The following is a 22,014-nucleotide window of genomic DNA, read 5'->3' on the forward strand; positions in this document are numbered from 1 at the left end:
GGAAGGACAAAAAGGAAACAATAAAACTAGGCTGATTCATTAATCAAAGACTGTGTGTATGGTTTACGCTTTTCGAATATAATGGTAAATTAAAAGTAGAAACACATTCTCTTTTGTGTATGTCACTAATATAGTAAAAGGAGCTCAAGGTGAAACAGTAAAATTAAAACTATAATCTATAAATGAATACACTTTACAAAAGAAAACATTTCCCTCAGAAAGTTGATTGAAAAAATATATAAATAGCTTTCGTTTATATAGTTAAAGTTTTTAATCTCTGGCGCATAACAATAATCAAAAGAATTCTGAGATTTTAGACAAAAGTGTTTGGTGGATTTGAGTTAATGGGCCAAGCAAGTTTCTTTTCCTTGGCTTCTCTGTCAAAGGAATCATAGATTGAGTCTTTGGTTATCGTTTTGGCCATGGGAGGGATTTCTGAAATTCCCACGTAGTTTTTTTTGGCCATCCTCGAACTGGTTGTGATAGTATAGGCATTGCTTCGGTAACATTTCATCGAGGACATGCAAAAGGTCTCTTTCATTCCTCTCCTGAAACTAGCATTATAAATGGAATACAGAGTAGGCTTAGAGGCTGAAGAACTAAAGGATATGCACGTGATTGCTGCGAACACAAGGGAACTTTTCTTATAGTCTCGTTCCTCAGGGTGCCACAGCTGAACCACATGAAAAGGCAGCCAGGAGAGCAGGAACAATAGGTTCAAAATGAGGAACATCTTGACCGTCTTCACTTTTGTCCTTGGGACAATGTTCATTGTCCTCCTCACAGTTCGGCCATCAGTGCCTATTCTCCAAATATACTTTACGACCTTCTGGTAAAATAAGATGATGAGGACAGATGGGATCACAAAGCCCACCAAGAAATGGATGACCGTATAGGCAGTTCCCTCCCAAGAGGAAGGGAGGAAATAATTGCAATGATTGTCCCAGCTGGAGCCGTAGAAAAAGAACACGGGGGACACAAAGGCTGCGTCGAAGATCCATGAGGCTGCGATCATTTTCTTGGCTTTTTCCCTGGACACCTTGAAGCTCAGAGGATAGACAATGGTATAGAAGCGGTCTATGCAGATGGAGAGGAGGACATAGATCTGGACGCCCGGGGTGAGGTACTGAAAGTAGCGCACCATCTTGCACATGGCGCTGCCAAGCGTCCATTTGCCCGTGGCGAACTGCAGCAGGACGAACGGCGAGCTGGCGATGCTGATGAGAAGATCGGCACACGCCATGGAGACCACAAAGTAGTTGGTGGTGGACTGAGTCCTTCGGCTCCTATGGATGACCAAACAAACCAGGGAATTGCCGAAGACAGAAAACAACCACAGGGTCCCGAACAAAATGCTGGCCGTGGCCACTTCCCCGGGGTTCAGTCCATACTGCGGGTCTGTTCTGTTGCTCATCCAGCCGCGCTCCTCATGTAATTCCACCAGGTCGTGGCTTGGCCGGGGGGTGGCCGTGTCGGGGCAGCTGTGGTTTTGGAGGGGCACCGGAAGTGTCGGAATAACCACAGGCGGCTTGCTGTTCTCCATCCTGTGAGCAAAAACCATATTCATTTTTCTCCTCTTAGTTCTGGATAAGAAAAGAAGAATGAAGCCTCCTGTTAAAATGGTGCCATCGAGTTTGATTCCTAAGGCTAACAATCTTATTTGGGCACTTAGATTGGTTGTCGTTTGTCTACGAGTAGGCCTCGTGCATTGGCAGGAAAACATGACTACTATCCAGGACAAACTCTGGCCCATTTCTCTTTCATTTTAGGCGCTGTTTTAGCAGAGCCCAGCGCAGGCTCTCTTTGGCCTCACCCTCTCTTGATCCTTAGTCAAATGTGGTCAAACTCATACCAAGCCCCCTCCTCATATATCCTTGTCCCCTCCACTCATTGGGGATAACAGAGGGTTAGAGAGTTCACTTGTTCCCCTCAAGTGAAGAGCTGCTGGACGTCTGGGCAAGTGAGACGCTCCTGGATGTTGCAACACTAAAGCAACGAGGCTGCAAGAGCGGAAAACCCAGGCTGATGGAAACACTCAGATGTCAGCTGTGGAGACAGCTGACGGGAATCTATGAGTACAGACTGGCCAGCTACTGAGAAGGATCCTGTCCTTATTGCAGGGTTTCCATTACAGAAGCATTAAGGAAGCCCGTGGAGCCACCATGACACTTCTGCACGAGCCAGAAGAGCTCTTCATTTAATGACATCTGAAAATAGCCCGCTTTTTCCAAAAGGTGACGTGGCTCATGTCCTAATAGCTTGCCACCTATCAATTTGTTGGTGCTATTCTCTAGTTATTGTCTCATAAAACGACACATCGACTGAAGAAAGAACATACAAAATGTCTTCTAAAGAATGTAACCAGGCTGCTAGAAACCTTAAGGCGTTCAGACGATTAAAAACAACCAAATATAACTGTTACTCAGCAACTTTTCAAAAGCTTATGATCCTTGGATATTTAAAAATATTATAAAGTTTAACACTAGTTTTTGTACTATTCAGTGAGAAAAAAAGTTTTGCTTTTTATTAGGTAAAAAAGATTGTGTAATTGTGGGCCATTCTATTAAAATTGAGGTGACTGGTGGCAGTGGGACCACTGATGTTTAATTTGGCTGCCTCTATTAACCAGAAAGAGAAAGCTTAGCAGTTGAATCCGTAATAACCAGAGCAACTCCACTGGGCCTGCGGCACAGGGCGGGGTGGGGCGCTCCAGCAATAGGCCCAGTGCCCCTCCTGGTGGGCTCCTGTGACTACACCTCACAGGGATAAGTTTCTGAAGTTCTAGAGGTGGAATGAATAAACAGTTCTTAATGACCCATTGCTCTGTGAAGGATTTTTGCACAAATTTGTGCTGGGAAGCGGGTTTTTCATATACATCGTCCTCACCATGAAACCACAAGCAACAAAAGTCTGGAGCTCAGGACAATGTGTTAAGTGCGAGCTCCATGTTACCTTTAGGCCTTTTTTAGGGGGAGGGTGTCCATGAGGCAGCCCTACTTAATTTCTCAAAGAGAAATGTAAGGTAATTAGACATCTTGACTGCTAAGAGATCTTTAAGCACGGCTGGCCAGAAGATAGTCAGTTGTAAGAATAGCAACCATACTTTCCATATAAAAAAAAATCAGGATACACAGTCTAAAAACAGAACATACTATCTAAAATTAGCACTGTCCTAGAAAATGAAGAATGCATGACCCTCCTATTTATACAATGGAAATAATAGTGTTACCTATATACTAGCATGTGTAAAACCTGTAAGTTGCCCCCAAAAAAGCAAATTTTAAAAAAATATTTCAAGTTTAAAAATAAAACACACGAGAACCTTTTCAGACAGAAAGGGCTGCTCCGGACTGTCTGGGGATGCCTGTGGCCTAAATAAAATGGGAGTGCGTGGCACAGGCGCTTCATAGTCCATGCATCCACCTAGAAACCTGTGAACTTCCTCTTGTTTCTCTCAAAGCAAAACTCTGCTGAGAGAGGTGAAACTCCAGTCTAGCTCACCCCTAACAGCCACAGCCCTGCCAGGCCTTTGTCCATGTTTTCTCCAGCTGCTTTACGCCAGTCCCGCCCCTTGGATGCTCAGACGTGGGGCCTAGGGAGTTCCTGAGTCTAGGTCTCCCCTGATGATGGCATGACTTGCTGACGTGACCTAACATTGCTACAGCTCTGTTTATTCAGTCAAAGAAAAACAAGAAACTGCTGGCTACTAAGGAAACAAAGATAAGTGAGACCCATAAAAGGGTAAACATATAAATAACTGCCTGCCATATTATAACTGAATTCTGTAATAATTATAATTAGCTGCTAAAACCAGACGGGGAGCGAAGTGCCAGAGGAAAACAGGGTCCCAATGTTGCTTGGGATAGGAGGGAGAAGTGCAACAGCTTCACAAAGGATGTGGGCTTTGGGAATGGACAGGACTTCTTCAGAAAGACAAGGGAGTTAACCCCCCCCACACACACACACACACACACACACCACTAAGGGTGAGAGAAAGAGCGTGTGGAATGAATTTGAGGGTCATCTTTCTGGGTTGATCTCTGTTGGGCCCTTTTCCCCTTAGAGACATAATTTTCTGCAGACCTTACCTCCCAGAGTATATCGTTTCTAAATGCCCTACAATCCAACTGACCTACATTTTCCCCATGGTTACGAGAGGCTATCTTTTCCACATTTGGGGCCAGACAGTGGATAGGAGTATTCGCACATCCAGAATGGATGTGGTATCCTTATCCATACAGCACTTTGTTAGCCTTTTACTACAGTGTTTTCCATTTCTTTTGCTTTAGACCAGGGGTCCTCAAACTACGGCCTGCGGGCCACATGCAAATACAAATATTGTATTTGTTCCCGTTTTGTTTTTTTACTTCAAAATAAGATATGTGCAGTGTGCACAGGAATTTGTTCATAGTTTTTTTTAAAACTATAGTCTGGCCCTCCAACGGTCTGAGGGACAGTGAACTGGCCCCCTGTTTAAAAAGTTTGAGGACCCCTGCTTTAGACCAATGGTTCTCTAGCTTAGCAACATTGGACTTTCCCAGGGAGCTTTAAAAAAAAATATTGACGCTGGGGGTCCTACCCCAGGGATTCTAATTAAATTGGTCTGGAGTGCAGCCTGGGCATCGGGATGTTTCAAAGTTCCCCAGGTGACCCTGACAGGCAGCCAGGATTAAGAATCACAGCTTTAGAATTACTTCCAAGTTCCTGTCCTTCCCCACTAAACTATGGCTCCTGGAAAGATAGTATTATTACTACTACAGCCTCCATTGAAGTTCGCTACATTAAAAATTACTTATTAAGTATTAACTGAGTCGAATCCCTAAGGATAGAGAACTGAAATACATGACTCCTACTCTAGGTGGCTCTGCGAGGAGAATTACAAGCAGAGAGAAAATTGCTGTGTATTCTTGGGGAGCTGGCACATTGGTGACCATGGAGATAGGGGAAAACATAAGAGCAGGGCCAGTGAAATTGAGTCACCCAGGTCCACTGCTATGTGAAATAGAACTCTGATTTGAGGGGGAGAGAAGGTGGTTGAGGAGTCCTCAGGCAGACCCTGCACCCCTCTCCTGGAAAAAATAGTCTGCCATGTTATAACTAAATTCTAGGGCCCCAAAGTCAAATTTCAGAAAGCTTTCCCCGCTCCATTAATTTGGAAATAAATACGTCTTCAATGAATGTTTTGGAAATACAAGGGCTGCTTAATTAGTAATTATGTCCAAGTCATCCACAGGCAGTAATTTTAGGAGCAACAGGAAAGACCTCTTCACCTCTTTCCTGCTCAACGTTTCTCTTCCCAACCAGTTCTGAGCCCGCCATGTGACACACACCACTAGGTTAAAATGTATCTCTATTATCCTGGCTGGGGTGGCTTAGTTGGTTGAGCATCATCCCATGCAACAAAAAGTCACCGGTTCTATTTCCAGTCAGGACACATGCCCAGGTTGCAAGCTTGATCCCCAGTCAGGCTATGTGAGTGAGGCAGCTGATCGATCTTTCTCACTCACATCAATGTCTCTGTCTCTGTCTCTCTCCCCCTCCCTTCCCCTCTCTCTAAAAATCAATAATCCATTAAAAATCTAAGAGAGGAATCATTCATCTATTGGGCTCTAAGAGATGCATTTCTTAAAAATTTTTTAATTGATTTCAGAGAGGAAGGGAGGAAAGAGAGATAGAAACATCAATGATGAGAGAATCATTGATCAGCTGCCTCCTACACACCCCCAACTGGGGACTGAGCCCACAACCTGGGCATGTGCCCTGACGGGGAACCAAACCATGACCTCTTGGTTCATAGGTCGACACTCAACCACTGAGCTACATCGGCCAGGCTAAGAGATGCATTTCAATATATAAGTGGGGAAATGGTGGATAGGTTGACATGGTATAGAATTGGGGATTCGGTGGACCTCTGTAATGATGGGATCCTAGGGAACCTGGGAGGGGAATATGTCTATCACTTTATATTGTAATTTTTATTTTGAATGTCTCCCCATTAGGTTATAAATTCCTTGAGGACAGAGACTGTGTCTTTATCTGCATATATCTGGCGCATATAGATATTAATAAAGGTTTATTGAACAAATAGATGTTAATAGAAATGATATAGTGTTTGAAAATAAGTAAACAAGAGGATAGCAAATTATTTTAAAGTCATGCCAGGACATTGTTAGATGGGCTTCTCCAAGAATTAATTCTCTGGGACAATGTGTCTGTGTTTGATTTTGCTATTTACAATATGACTAGAGTCCAGATATTGTGAAGTTACATGTGAATATGCAGACTTCTGTCCAGCAGGAAAAATAGCCCTAAAGGTTATGGATTTATTGCCCTGTAGGACATTAACCAGTTTTGTGACTATATTGCAATCTTACGCTGACATTATTTAAAATAAAACAAAGCACAAAGCCCTTTAAATACCCATTTCTTCAAATGCTCTTGGAATCAGCCTCATTGGTTCTTTTGTTAATAAGTTAATAAATCTTTCACATGTTCATTCTATATTTGTATGAGTCATGATTTTAACTTTTGAAAATCGTATTTGATGGGTGGATGAATGGATGAATGATTGTAAGCTAATGAGAGGACCACAATGAGAAATAGAGGGGCACAGATGACAAACTTTGTTCACTTTGCAGTTCTGCCAGGGGCTATTCCTGGCTAAGCTTATTGACTGCTGCTTTGGTTTCTTTCAGATTCAAAAAATCCGAATGATTTTTCCCAGGATTCACAGACAGTCTCACAATGTAAGGAAGACCATTTTTATTTCTGAGATTTGCTTAAACATTTAATGTCAAACTAGAATTTGTATCATAATTGAATTTTTACATGATTTGGTTGGGGGAAGAAACAAACATTTTCTGTAGAATGGGAAGTATCTGCTAGACCTAAATAGATACATAAGGCTGTTTATTAATGAGCAGTAAGATGAATTACAATGATGACAGTAGTTATAACATCAATACTACCAAGAGCTGATACTTACTTTGTGCTTACTATGTATCAGATATTTTACACGTCTAGCCCTTGGAGGTAGCTCTATTTTACAAATGAAAAAACTGAAGTTCTTCCCCGAGCACATACAGTTGGAAAGTGGTCACCCTTGGACTGCCTCACTCCACAGTCCATACTCTGAATCTCCACTGGGGCTTCAGGCCCAGGGAGGCCACAAAGGGCTGGATCTGCATTCAGAAGGTCGAATTGGCTGTACATGGATAGGTCTTTCTTGACTCCTCAATCAAACGTAGGAATATAAAGTGATCCCCCACAGACTCTTAACCACCCACAGATACATCTGTTCAATATGCTAGCTCAGAAATATGTGGAAATCACTGCCCCCATATACTGGATGGTGGCTTAGCATCCAAAGTTCAGTAGATGCGTTGATCTGGAAACACAGCCTTTCTTTGGAATAAAAAACAGGAGAGTTTTAGAAATTCATTATGAATGATGATTAACTGTTGCCTTTTAAACACAGAATGAAAGCAGAAGTCTATACCTCATTCTGAATTGAAGCACAGAAAAAGTTTTATCAATTGCTATTACCCCAAGTAGGAAATTTTTTTTCTTATATATTTTATTGATTTTTTACAGAGAGGAAAGGAGAGGGACAGAGAGTTAGAAACATCGATGAGAGAGAAACATCGATCAGCTGCCTCCTGCACACCCCTCACTAGGGATGTACCTGCAACCAAGGTACATGCCCTTGACCGGAATCGAACCTGGGACCCTTCAGTCCGCAGGCCGATGCTCTATCCACTGAGCCAAACCGGTTACGGCAGGAAATTATTTTTTAATAGTTTTACTATAAGAAAATACCACAGTGGTAAGATATTTTCTCTTAAGCTTTTCATTGTTAGGTAGACTTGATTTGCCTATATATGAAAATGAGGACCGCCTGGGGCAGGCGTGAGCTGGGGCTGGCTTGCATGGGCTCCCCAGAGCCAGCTGTGCACATTTCATTCCAGCTCCAAGTTCAATGACATCGCGTCAGTATCGTGAATCAGCCACAGTGGGACTAGTCACACCACAGAAATGGACAAACACTATAAATCATGTTTTTCTTCCTGCACAGGCTGAGAAAACTAACATTCACCAGCCCACTAACTCCAGTAGTGTAGGGTTTACGGTGCAATCTATCTCAAAGCTCAGAACTTACACACATAGCCTTGAATTTATGCCAAATGGCTAAAGAGGCCATATAGGCTCTCTGAAAGTTTCCTGAGTGGCTATCTTACTTTCTGGCCCTCAGCTGTGGACACTGAGCTAAGTGCTTTACAGAATGACATAAGGCCCAGGCAGCCACCGGCATGACTGTGGTGGGGGAACGGGAAAGCCAGAGAGGATAAGACATGTTCTCACAATATGCCACCCACATAGGGTCACCAGATGAAATACAGGATGCTCAGTTCAATGTGAATTGGGGTAAATAACAAATAATTTTTAGCATAGGTATGTCCAATGCAATATCCCATACATGGTGTCCTGCGTTTCTATGGTAGGTAAATAATAACTCAATAAAGCTATTTTTTAAAGGTGGTTCTGGGACCTTTGCCTCCCCTTCTCACTGCGCTTCAGGTAAGTGACAGGCTGTAATATAGGAGTGCAGCTAGGAAGGTGGAACCAAGGCATAGGGTTCCCCAGCTGGGAAGAGTGCACAGCCATGGGGGTGGTCCCAAAGCAGCAGATCCACCAGCCTGCAAGGAGCCACACCAGGTCAGGCCATAATGCCATGTCTGCTATAATCCGAGGGGATCCAAGGCTACAGGGACCATCACACCAATTTGCTCTGTATAAGAACCCCAGGACCCAGGAAGACGAAGAGAGGAAGAGCCCCAGTAATGTTTGTCACGGACTCTCCCATTAGCCTGGTAGGATGAAGACTTGCCCTTTTTTTTTTTTTTGGCAGCTTGTCTTTGTGTTTTAATTTATTTTTCAATTACACTTGACATACAATATTATATTAGTTTTATGTGTCCAACATAATTAGACATTTATATACCTTACGAAGTGATCCCCCTGATAAGGCTAGTACCCATCTGCCACCATACACAGTTATTACAGTATTATTGACTATATGCAGGCTTGCCATTATTTAAAGGAAATAATGTAATAGGCAGAATGGCCCCCCAAAGATGTCCACACCCTAATCCCTGGAACATGTTAATATGTTACTATATATATATATATATATATATATCACACACACACACACACACACACACACACACACAAAGGGACTCTGCATATATCATTAAGGTTATGGAATTTAAAATGGGAAAATTATCTTGGATTATCCAGGTGGGCCCAAACTAATAAACCCTGTTCTCTGGTTGGTAGCAGAGGAAGAGACAGATTCCATGCATAAGCGGGAATTGACAAGCTGTTGCTGGCTCTGAGATGCAAGGGTCCACCTGCAAGAACCAGGAAGGCCCGGCAGGCGTGGCTCAGTGGTTGAATGTTGACCTATGAACCAAGAGGTCACAGTTCAATTCCCCCGTAAGAGCACACGCCCGGGTTGTGGGCTTGATCCCCAGTAGGGGGGCGTGCATGAGATCCTCTCTCATCATTGATGTTTCTAGCTCTCTCTCCCGCTCCCTTCCTCTCTGAAATAAAAATATATTAAAGAACAAGGAGGAGGAGGACCACCACCACCACCACCACCACCACCACCACCATCACCACCACCACAAGGGAGAGGCCTCTCGGAGTGATGCCCTTAGCCCTACGGTTATGCCCAAGGAAATGTGCCCTTAGTCCTGCAACCACAAGGTGCTGCATTCTGCTAACCATCACAATGAGCTGGGGAGGGGAATCATCCCTGGAGCCTCTACAAAGGAATACAGACCTGACAACTCTTGGATTTCAGCCTCTGAGACCAAGCAGAGAAACTAGCCAAGCCCACCCAGTCTTCGGACCTGTGACATAAGGGACTGTTCTCTTAAGCCACTAAATCTGTGATAATTTGTTATAGTGGCAATAGAAATTAATTCAATATAGCATTTCTTATATAACTGAGTGTGAAGACTAAAACTTATACCAACCATCCTATCACTTTCCACTACCCTACCAGCATCTAGAATATTAGAAATCCTGAAAGGCTTAAAGAATGTAGTACTTTCTACTTCACCTTAAACATTGGGCTAGGGACCAAGAAACCTGGGTTCTGACTCCAAATATAAGCACTGAACAGCAAGTCAAGGGACCCAGGTCTTTATTTATTTATTTCAGTGTAAGGACCTTAATTAAGTAAATCGATCTCTCCGAATCCCTGTTTCCATGTCCACATGTGAATGAGTTGGTCTGAATGATTTCTAAGGTCATTTTAACTCTAGGAACTAAAACTGATAGGTAGACATTGTAATGAGCAACACACGTCCATTTAACTTATAATCTACCACCCTCACTAGCAGAGAGCTCACACTGAGAGTGCATTTTGCCAGAAAGAGAGGGAAGTTGGTTGGAGCTGCTGGGGCCCAGCACTGTGAGCCTTTGACATTACAATAAACGTTCTTTGAATACCTGATGCGTGCTCACTGAGCTAAAGTAGAGACAAACAGTTGTCTTGGAGCTAAATGTACAGTTTCATTTCCAAGCTCTGGTTCAGTTCGCATCTCTAGTAGTGTAACTTGAATAGCAAAGAGTTGGGGAGGCAAAGACCAGATCGTTACACTCAAAGGAAAGAACTGTACAAGAAATGCGATTTACAGGTGTTTGAAAAGAAGGTGAATGATTCATTACGAACCAAGTATAAGCACTGGGGAGTTACTAAGAACTCTTGTTTTTCAGAAGCATTTACATTTGTCTCACATCAAATCCACATCAACACTCTGGACAAATTTTGATCTGCACCACTGTCTGCCACCCAGTTTTTCCAAGAAAGCAACCTTCAAGTTCATGGAGCAAAAGTTAGATTTGAATGTGCATTAACGTATATTTTTCATGGACAAATTATGCACCTATATATATCACTGAAAATATTGTTGAATGTATACTTGCTTATGTTTCACATGGTTACTATTAATTTTAGTGCCATATATTTTTAGACATTTTGTAGGTTAAAATGCTACTGCTGTCATTTCTCAATGCTTATTTTCATCCTCTCTGTATATCATCTAACCACCTACACCAATAATTTTCAACTTTTTTTCTTCAGAGAAAGACATGACAAATATGTTCATATGTGTGACATTCCCCAATAGATATATCCAGAATTATCTGCAACTCTAGAAGCTCAACCAATAACTCCAATACTTAATCTTCAACCTAAGAAATCATGTTGAAAAGGAAATAATTATATAGACATCCTTAAATGTATAATTAAAATTTAAAATTAAATCACTGGCAAACTTTGGTAGTTTGTTTATTAGGAAGTGATTACTTTTGTCTGGGACACAGCTATCTATTTTGATGCTTTGGTTGATAAGCACTGCCCTGCCATACCGTAAGTGACACCTGAAATCTGAATTCTTGAAGACTGAAGGGTGCCTGGCACAGAGAACCAGGAAAAAAGTAATAAGAGAGAGAAACATGGTTATTCTCCTCACTAGTCAATGGTGTGATTCGATAAGTTCATTACAAATATCCACCTATGAACATTTCTCTGTAACTAAACTTCTACCTATGATCTAAAAAGCCTTTGACATTCCAGGATGGTTTCATAGCCTGCACCCAAATCTGAAAGTGCATTTCCTTCTTTAGATGTGGAAGAAAATAACTCTATGCACATTTTAAATATAAAGAGGCTGTACAGTGTAGTGGTTGAGAGCATGGGCTCTAGAGCAGTGGCTCAGCGGTCACTTTACTTCTCAGGACATTGGGCAAAGGTTGGACACATTCTTAGTTGTCACAACTGGGGGAGGCCATCAGCCCAGCTTGTGGCTGAGGGGAGCTCCGGGACCCCTGACCACCAGGGTAAAGAGGACACCCCCTACCCCCAACAAAGAATTATTAGTCCAAATGCCGAAAGTGTTGAGGTTGAGAAACATTTGCATATTACACTTTTATTATGTAGGATGCCAAAGGAATTGGTAATCTCCAAGAATGTTTTGAACTCTAATGTGCCATTGTTCCAGGGTCACTCTGACTACAGCATACATAAATTTCAGGCATAATTTTTTCCTACTGCACATTTACCTCTTCACGATCCTCCCTATAAACACATGCAAAACAAAATAGGCATGGGCCCCAAAATGGCTCCTACCAGGCCCCAAACTGGCAGAATGTTGCCAGTCTTGAGTCTTCCCATTCTTCATCTGCAAATATATATGGAAAGCTCACCATAAACCAGGCCTGGTGCTAAGTGCTAGCAATCCAAAGATGGAAGGATACAAGAAGCTCCCTCCAGTTGGCCAGATTAGTGTGAATGCATTACTTATCCCAGGGAAATGTAGATTTCAGCAGGGATGAAAGGCTTAATCTAAAGGACTAACTAAAGTTCAATACTGTAGGGCACATAATTACTCTCCAAAGTCTTCTTCAATGAAACCCTGAAGGGAAACACCTCATTTAGTGAAGCATTTTACAAATTTTAGACTCCTTTCCCTTATCTTCCTCTTAGTATCTTTGACCTAGCAAATTCTCTTAGTTTTCCCACAGCACGAGATCAGTCATCTTTTATTTCGTAAGGGCCAGAAGGGAAACTACACAGACCAAAGGAAGAAAATCCTTGTATCTCGAAAATTTCCAGAAGTTAAAAAAAACAAACATAAAAACTTCCTCATTGTTCCTTAAAAACCTAAAATAATTTACAAAGAGAGAGATCAATTCCCTTGTTTTAAAATATATTATTTTAAAGAAATATATCTAAGCAGTTTGATATCGTAGTTTATGTTCATAATTTTAGAAGCGTTGAATCTGTTATTTTGGAACCCGGTAAGTGCTTTTAAAGAGAACATGCTTAGGCTGGATGGAAGAATGTTTCTAGGTTTGATTTTTTAAAAATCAACCATGATGTAATTCCAGATCTCTTTTTTTCCTTTAGACATCATTTGGTCACCATAGTAACACAGTGTTTTACTACCAGATATCTATACAGCATAAGGGGAAGAGAACAGGCTATTACTTACTGGGTTATTTGGGGGTACAGAATGTGACTATTGGGATAATTCAAGATTAAATATAGATTTCACTGGGGATCTGTTTTAGCCAGGCAAGCTGATTCAATCTTCTAGTAGCATCAACTGAACAAAATGTGTAACCAAATCAATTGTTGACATCATCTGAAATAACACAAGCAGAGAAGCAGCATGGTTCAGTGGTTAAGATCATGAACTCCGGGGTCAAGTTTCTTGTGTCCAAATCCTGTTCCTACTATTTACTAGCTGTGCAACTGTGGGAGAGTCCCCTAACCTCGCTGTGCCTTAGTTTCTTCATCACCAAAATGTGGGTACTAATAACACTCCTCCAGAGGGTTATCATACGGATTACATGATTGATTTTGGTGTGCTTAGACTGATGCCTTACATATAGTAAGAACTTTGTAAGTATTTGTAAAATATAGACAAAGTAAAATTTAAACTTGTTAGCTTCCTTCTCTATGCTGGGTAGAAATGGTCAAGATACTGAGATCTGAATACATGGAAGATTATTTTAGCCTGTAACTTTGGGAGATTCCTTTGAGAACTTTACGGGGGCCCTCTTGGTAGCTGTTCTGTAAGGCTTGAAATTCGGTGGCAGTCTGCTGTCCTGAACCAGAGCTGGAAACTATCACAAGCCCTCCTGGTATCAGGAACATCAGAAGGAAAAGGATTGCACAGCACAAAGAAACAGCACGCCTGCCCCCTCATCTCCTGAAGCCACTGCCAACAACCTCTGGGAGCAAGAGCACAGAATAAGCAGCTAGAGAGGGATGAAATAGGATTTTACTTCAGTGACAATGAAATCTAGTTGGTTTCAGTAACATTTTTTTCCCTCCTTCCCGGATTCAAAGAAAAAGATCGTTTTCATCAATGACTGCTTTGTTTTATGAATTACCACTATACAGAATTTCCATCTGTTTCTTCAACAGGCACTTACTCTGGTGAATTATTCATTTTGCAGAACTACCTAGGCATCTTTGCTGGACCCATAACAAAACTAAGCCCCTAACCAGCCAATAAGCCAAGACAAGAACCCCAAATTGCCTGGAAAAATAAAAATAAAAGGTTTTATGTTCTCTAAGCCGAATTTCAGCCACAATACCGCGGGATCTCTGGCACATACCTCCATCCGGACTTGATCTTAGAGCCAGTCTCCTTGGGTCTTCTTGGTCAGCAATAGCCCTTACATGGGAGTTTGGAGAATGCCATAAGCCACCAGGAAAGCTTGGGAACACATTCATATCTGTCCTCTGCCTTTGCCTTGGCTCACAGCCCGCTTCCTGGTAAGGAGACAAGATGACGCTGTGCAGGGTTGACTGTTAAACCATCTTCCCGCCCCCAGCCCCACTCTCTGGGTGCCCCTCCCTTCTCTTTTCCAAGGCTCTGGAATGTGTCACATGGGAAATGGATCATGTGGCTCCAGGGGAGAATGTGGCCATCTTCTCGCTCCCTCCCCCCACTTTTCCTTTCGGGAGCAAAGCAGCAGAAATCTCCAATCTGATTGGCTCAGGCCGAAAATCTCCATATGAAAAGGGAAGATTCAACTATCCAAACCTTCAGCATTCTCCACTTAATTTTTTGTTTTCTTTCTCATCTGAACGTTTTATTCTGGGCATTCAGAGTTGCTTGGTAGGGTTGGAAATGATGCTTTCTCCCCAGCCCCTTTCTTTCCTATCATCAGTCCCCTAACATGACAAGGGGTTCCCTACCCAGCCTCCGGAGCCCCCTTGGCACATATGGGACAATGGAGTATTCAGCACCACGGACAGCATTACAACCCCTTCAGTGTTCACTAAAGCCATTTTTAATTCATTTAACTCTCAGGTAAATAAAAATAAGTTTTAAAATATTTCCCTGAGGTCTTTTGTCTAAATAGACATCAGGCCAGCCATATATCTGGGGGTCCAGTTTCCCTGTTTATCTACTTTGTAAATACAAATATAAATTTTATATAACGTTAAATAAACCCAAAGGGCATTCCATATCTACCTCCTTGTTCTCCTCCCACAATCCATCCCCACCCTTTCAATATGCTCTATGTTTTAGAGGAATTCTCGTAACACAATTTACTATGTGCCCATATGTCTATGCTCACGGAAAAGTCACCAAAATACACAGGATTTCCTGAGTGTGGCTGTCTGCACGTCTTTCACCCCATCCCTAGGCCTCAGACAGGGCTGAATTAGAGTAGCAGGGAGAAAGCCTGGTAGGAGCTGTTTTGTTCCAAGGTCTATCCTGCTTTGCTGACGTCTCGGTTGCCATGGTGCTAGGTAACTGCTGAAGGGGATGATTTCTTTCAGAACCGGTCACCATGGGACCCAGCTGGCTTCAGAAAAGCAGAAGGAAAAGGGCTGAATTGCTGAGGAGGATTTTCAATTAGCATTTTCAGAGCCAAACTTACTTAATGGGCCCTTACCTTACTGAATTGTTGCTGACCCTAAATCTTGAAAGGACTCTAGGAATTTGTGTGGACACTGCGATGGTAACTCCATCCTCTACAGCTTCTTTCCTGAAAAATCTGTGTAGGGGTGCCTTGGCTGGTGTAGCTGTTGGTTGGGCACTGTCTATTGCACTGAAGGGTTGCTGGTTCGATTCAGGTTCTAGGCACATGCCTAGGGAGGGAGGCAGCTCTCACATCAATGTTTCTCTCTCTCTCTCCCTCTTTCTCTAAAAAATCAATTTTAAAAATATTAAAAAAAAAACAGTTTAGTTGCAACTGAATGAAAATGCCAGCTTCATAGAATGACTGTGGAGTGCCATCACCAAGTGGTGGAAAGAACATGAGAAACGTATTTCTCTTCAGGCTGGGACTTCTGACTTTTGTGAAGCCGTTCATCAAAGACCTACAGCCTTCACTGGGAGATGCTTGAGATCCACACCTGATGTTTGACACCAGGAACAATTTTTAAACGCTTTACAATTTTACAGGAGCAAAGATAAATATATTTTCATGTGAGCTGCTAAATTATTTTAATAAAAATAAATGTGATTAATAAGGTTAATTCCTTGGATAACATTTGGACTACCCAAATCAGAAATGTAAACCAGTTATATATTTGTCTCCTAAAGCTGGCATATAACTGATTATTTTAAACTCAGAATCCTAACTATGGCAATTCTGAATATTTATGTTTGGGGAGAAGTTCTGACTTGCAATGTGCTGAAATGCAAACTGTGAGAAAAGAGGTAGCTCAGGGGAGCTGGAGTATGATTTCAAGAAATTGAAGTTCCACTTTTTGGCTAAGATCAAGTGAAGAAACTGAAATTCCTTCCTGATGCAATATCCACAGCTTAAGACATATTTACTCCTTTTATTTTAGAAGAGTCAGGTTATTTCTAGTTTTTCTCTATAAGAGTCACAGAGAAACTCAACTGTGTTAATTCTAATACTTGCCACTTTCAGAAAATTCATTTATCAGGAAAGCTGATACGTGTTTGAAGAAACTGTTAGAAAACCAGCAGACTGGTGACTTGAATATTATCTCTCCTAATAGTCAATAACCAACAACAATAGAAACAACTCACATTTATTGTGTCAGATTCAGTACATGATGTCATTTAATCCTATCAAACTATGAGACAGATGAGTAAACCAAGGCTTAGAGAAGGTAAGTAATGTGCCCCAAACTGCACAGCTAGTTAGTGTGGGAGCTAGGATTTGAAACTAACCTTGAATCCAGGTCAGGCACATTATACTATACTAGTCTGCATCATAAGTCTTAGGCTAGACCAAGATAACTTGTCAAACTAATGTTATAGGATTCATTACTATGGCCCTTTGACAAAAGAAATAAAAAAGATTGCTTTAAATTATCCGAGACAAAAAAAAAAGAGGCTAAATTATTCATTCCTTTTAGGGTGATTGTATGTGTACGTCATGGCTTAATGACAATAATTTTTAAAAAAGAAAAAATAATAATTAAAATAATTTTACAAGGAATCAGAATATTATTAATAATTACTAGAAGGTATGTTGTGTAAACACTAATTCTGTTAAAAATATTAACTTTGTAATCACCAAACATATTCCTAGCCATTTGGAAGAAGATAAAGAGACAGTTACCTTTCATCCAAACACATAAAATCCTACAATACTTGTATGGCTGGAGTGTTATTTTGAAAATGATTTGAATGATTTTTATTCCTGTCCCTACAGAATCAATTTGCCCTACGAGTAGGAAGTATGGCACCATTTAGTACTTACAAAAGGAATGGAAAGAAGGAATATTCACCTTCTGAAATTCAAACTAGGAATGTGCATCCAGACCACAGGCTTCGAATCCAGGCTACTGTTTTAGAAGCCATTCTTGAAATTCCGTTGTTTCTGCCTTCCCTTGTCATCAACCAGAGGTTACTCAGTGTTCAGTCCGGTAGAGCAGGTCTTCAGGCTGGGCCAGGTAAAAACTTTCCAAGGGGTCCTAGAGCATGCAGACAGTTTTATGGGAGCTAATTTCTTGATCCTCAACTTCCACAAGCAACTTCCTTCAAATACTTCAACAACAACAACACCACACACACACACACGCACACACACACACACACACACGCACGCACATGCACACATACACAGAAAAGGAAAGTAAATATGACAGCACATTAACAAATAGTGAATCTAGGTGAAGAGCATATGAGTTTATTGTACTTCTCTTTTAACTTTAATGTCTAAATGAAGATGAAAAAAATAATAAATACTGCTCTCTGATAAAGCAGGACATGGAAAGTGCGTCTGTCCTCTGGCTTTCAGGTTTAGTGACAAAGAGAGAGAGAGATAAAGGAGAACCCAGACAAAGCAGCCAGTCACTGGGCCTGACTCTCTCTAGGCCAAAGTTGGATATGAGTGTATCCATTCTGAATTGTGGCTGGAACAAATTACCGCAAATGCAGTGGCTTAAAACAACATAAATGCACTACCTCACAGGTCTGCAGGTTAGAACGGTGTTACTGGGCTAAAATGATGGTGACGGTAGGGCTGTGTTCATTTCTGGAGGCTATCAAGAGAGAATCTACTTCCTTGCCTTTCCAGCCACCCACTTTCCTTGGCTCATAGCCCCCTTACTCCATCCTCAAGACCAACTTTGTATTTCTCTAACCATGATTCCATAGTCACATCTCCCTTTGACTTGGACCGCAGACTAGAAAGCTTCTTTTAAGAACCCATGTCATTAGATTAGACCCACCAGATAATCCAGGTTACTCTCCCTTCGCAAGGCCCTTGACTTAATCATATCTACAAAATCCCTTTTGCCCTGTAAGGTAACAAACTCACAGAGATTAGGACTGGGTCGTTAGGGGGCTTACATACCATAATGAATTGCACCCATGTTGAGAGGAGCACTCTGGGCAAGGGATCTCTGCCTCTGCTTTCCTTTGGAGACACTGTCCAGGCCCCTCACCTCATTCCTTGCACTTGCCATGGCTGTTCTGGCCAGTGGCAAGTCCCCAGCAGCACGGTCAGGCAGAGGTAGAGCAGCCGAGTATCCCAAGCCTTCCTGGTTCCCTTGAAGCACTGCTGAACTAACAGCCAGTGGGCCTGCCGTGGCCAGGCCAGGTGACTCCATAGCAAGGGCCAAGGGGAAGTTGAATCTGCAAGAGGCGCTGACCAATACGCCCTAGGAGACTGAAGCCAAAAACGGGCCATGACTTCACCAGCTGCAGGCTTTAGCATCACAGGCTAACAGGCTCCCCGGAGATCCGCTGAGAAGGGATATCATGCCGGAAACCTGCCAGGTCCGGAACGGAGTCAGGAGATGCCCTTTCTCTCACCCATGCCACAAGGATGTGCACATCAGCCCTCCCCGTCCTCCACACAAATGGATGTTACCTTCAGAGACGACAGGACCGCCCTGGGAGGCATTATGAAAAATAAAGCATTTTTATTCAAAGGAACCATTTAAATAATGAAATTAAATTGAACTATGTATATTTAAAATGGGATTGGACACTTTCGCCCCCTGTAACCCAATAGTTGTGGTGGTTTCAAAATATGTCCACAAAGTATTTGATATGTCTCCCTTCAAATGGTGACACTTAGTAGCCCTCCCCTTGAATATGGGCCAGACTTAGTAACCTGTTTCTGATAAAAAGAACAGGGCAGAAGTGGGTCTCTGTAACTTCTCTTTTCTCCCCAAAAAATGCATTTTTATTGATTTCAGAGAGGAAGGGAGAGGGAGAGAGAGACAGAAACACCAATGATGGGAGAGAATCATTTATCAGCTGCTTCCTGCATGCCCTACACTGGGGATCAAGCCTGCAACCGGGCCTGTGCCCTGACCGGGAATGGAACTGTGATCTCCAGGTTCATAGGTCGATGCTCAACCACTGAGCCACGCCAGCTGGGCTCTGTAACTTCTGACACTAGATCCTAACAAGGATTGTTTCCTCCTGTTGGATTACTCATTCTGGGAGAAGCCGGCCACCACGTCATAAGGACACTCAAGCCATCCCGTGAAGGGGCCCATGTGCGGAAAACTAAAGCCTCTCACCAACCAGTACCAACTGGCCACCAAGGTGAGTGAGCCGCCCTGGCAGCAGGTCCTCCAGCCCTAGGCTACCATCCCAGAACTACCCAGCTAAGTTGCTCCCAAATTCTTGACCCACCGAAATAATGAGATAATGTTTATTATTGTTTTAAGTGACTAAGTTTTGGGGCATTTTGTTATGCGGTAATAGAAAACTAATACACAGGTGAAAGTCTAGAAAAAAATAAGAAACCTCCTTTTTCTGGGCATATTTGAGCTGTAGTGTATTAAATAAGTGTCTCTGGTACATATGTGTGTGTTCCAGATGTGGAAGGTGTGTGGTTTTATTAAGCTGAGAATATGAGGAAGGGGAGAAAAGAATTAGGCATGTTACAGTGTTATCTAAAAGGAAAGGAAGAAAGGAAGCCACTTAGGTCGAGGGGGATTTATTATAAAGACTCAGAAGAACTGCAGGGAACTCAAGAACAGGAAGTGGTAAGTGGACTGAAATAAGGGATCCGAAAACTGTCAGCACCGAGACAGCCACCAACTCCCTCTCTTTGTCTCTGGCCTTCAAGGTCTATTGTCTCCTATTCTCTCTGCTTCTCTTAGACATCAGCTCATTCTGCTTTACACTGCATTGCTGCCCCCAAATGGAAGCCCCAAATGGCGACTTTGCCTCTGAAATTTACATGGCTTTATAAGTTCAACGCTTCTATCTAAATGAGTCAGTCTCAATTAAAAATAGAACTACCATATGATCCAGCAATCCCCCTCTGGGTCTATATCCAAAGGAACCGAAATCTATCTCAAAGAGACATCTCTCTCCCATGTTCATTGCAGCATCATTCACAGTAGCTAGGATATAGAAACAACCTAAGTTTCTGTCAGTGGACAGATAAAGAAAATGTCACACACACACACACACACACACACACACACACTGGAATATTATTCAGTTTAACAAAGAAGGAAATCCTGCCATTTGTGACAACATGGATGAACCTGTAGGGCATTATACTAAGTGAAATAAACCAGACACAGGAAGATAAATACTGCACGATCTCACCTACATGTGGAATCTAAAAAAAATCAAATTCATAGTAACAAGTAGAATGGTGGTTACCAGGGGCTTGGAGGGAAATGGGGAGATACTGGTTAAAGAAAACAAACTTTCAGTTATAAGGTGAATAAGGTCTGGAGACCTAATGTGCAACATGGTGACTATCTATATATATAAAAGCCTAAGTGACCAAACAACCGAACGACTGGTCGTTATGATATGCACTGACCACCAGGGGGAAGACGCTCAATGCAGGAGCTGCCCCCTGGTGGTCACTGCGCTCCCACAGTGGGAGTGCCGCTCAGCTGACCAACCCATCCCAGTGGCCCACCAGCCCTGCCGCAGCCACTCCCTCCCTCAGTAGTCTTGCAGGTCCAATCTCCCAAGAACAGGCCAGGCACCAGCAAACCAGCGCCACCAGCACAATTCTGACAGCCGCCAGACTCCTGGAAGTCAGCCTTGGGCACCACCGCCGCGTCCCCTCCCTAGATGCTCTGCAAGGAAGAAACAATATAAAAGCGACCGCCAGGTGGCTCCTGACAACCTGCGCAAATGTCAGTGGGATGGATCCAGATCCCAGGCTCGGCAAGGGCATCCTACCCCCTGCCCAAAGGGCTGATCGCGTCCTGCCCCCCCTTACCCCTCTCAGGACCCCATCCATGCACGAATTCATGCATCTGGCCTCTAGTAGTTAATAATAATGTATTGTGTACTTGAATTTGCCAAGAGAATAGATTTTAAGTGTTGTCACCACAACACACAAGAAAATGGTAGCTATGTGATATGGCTATGTTAGTTAGTTGGTTATGGTAATCATTTCACAATGTATAGGTATATCCAAACATAACATTGTACACCTTAAATATATATAATTCTTATTTGTCAATCATGCTTCAATAAAGATGGGAGGGGAGGGGCGGAATATGACCTAGTCTCTCAATGTTCTGATCTAAATTCTTAGGAGGCAGATTGACTCAGCTTAAGTCAGAATAGAGCCAGATCCAATAAGCTGTGGGTGCTGAGTTAGAAGAGTTCATGTACTACCCTCTCAGCACTCCCTAACAAACTGGCAAATTTTATCAAATTTTATAAAAGGGAAGGGCAAGGAGTGGAAGGAAATGACTGATGGAGGAAATGACTGGTATTTGTGTGTGTGTGTGTTTAAAATTCCATTCCATTAACTTGGCCTGGCCTGTGTGCCTAAGTGGTTGGGCATCAGCCCAAGAACCAGGAGGTCATGGTTGGTTCCTGGTCAGGCCATATGCCCTGGTTGTGGGCTCGATTCCCAGTGTGGGGTGTACAGGAGGCAACCAATCAATGATTCTCTCTAATCTTGTTTCTATCTCTCCCTCCCTCTCCCTTCCTCTCTGAAATCAATACAAATATTTTTTTAAAAATAAAATAAAATTCCATT

The 22,014-nt window shown here is 42.5% G+C and overlaps 1 protein-coding gene across 6 annotated transcripts in view; it reads right to left on the bottom strand.

Moving 5' to 3' along the window:
• Positions 1-178: 178 nt before the first annotated feature.
• The window catches only part of GPR19 (G protein-coupled receptor 19), a 30,278-nt gene continuing 8,442 nt past the window's right edge, over positions 179-22,014 (bottom strand). For 4 of the 6 annotated variants that reach the window (XM_023750045.1, XM_023750043.1, XM_023750044.1 and 1 more), the window contains 3 exons: positions 17,312-17,497; positions 14,203-14,359; positions 269-1,583 (listed from right to left, as the gene is read on the bottom strand). In XM_023750045.1, the coding sequence (XP_023605813.1) occupies positions 314-1,567 (1,254 nt within the window). In that variant the 5' untranslated portion in view covers positions 1,568-1,583; positions 14,203-14,359; positions 17,312-17,497 and the 3' untranslated portion in view covers positions 269-313. Of the gene's footprint in view, positions 1,584-14,202; positions 14,360-17,311; positions 17,498-22,014 lie in introns of all 6 variants that reach the window. The other 2 variants (XM_023750048.1, XM_023750047.1) reach the window with 2 other exon arrangements.

The sequence above is a fragment of the Myotis lucifugus genome, unplaced genomic scaffold (assembly GCF_000147115.1).
Source record: "Myotis lucifugus unplaced genomic scaffold, Myoluc2.0 scaffold_10, whole genome shotgun sequence".
NCBI classification, from domain to species: Eukaryota; Metazoa; Chordata; class Mammalia; order Chiroptera; family Vespertilionidae; genus Myotis; species Myotis lucifugus.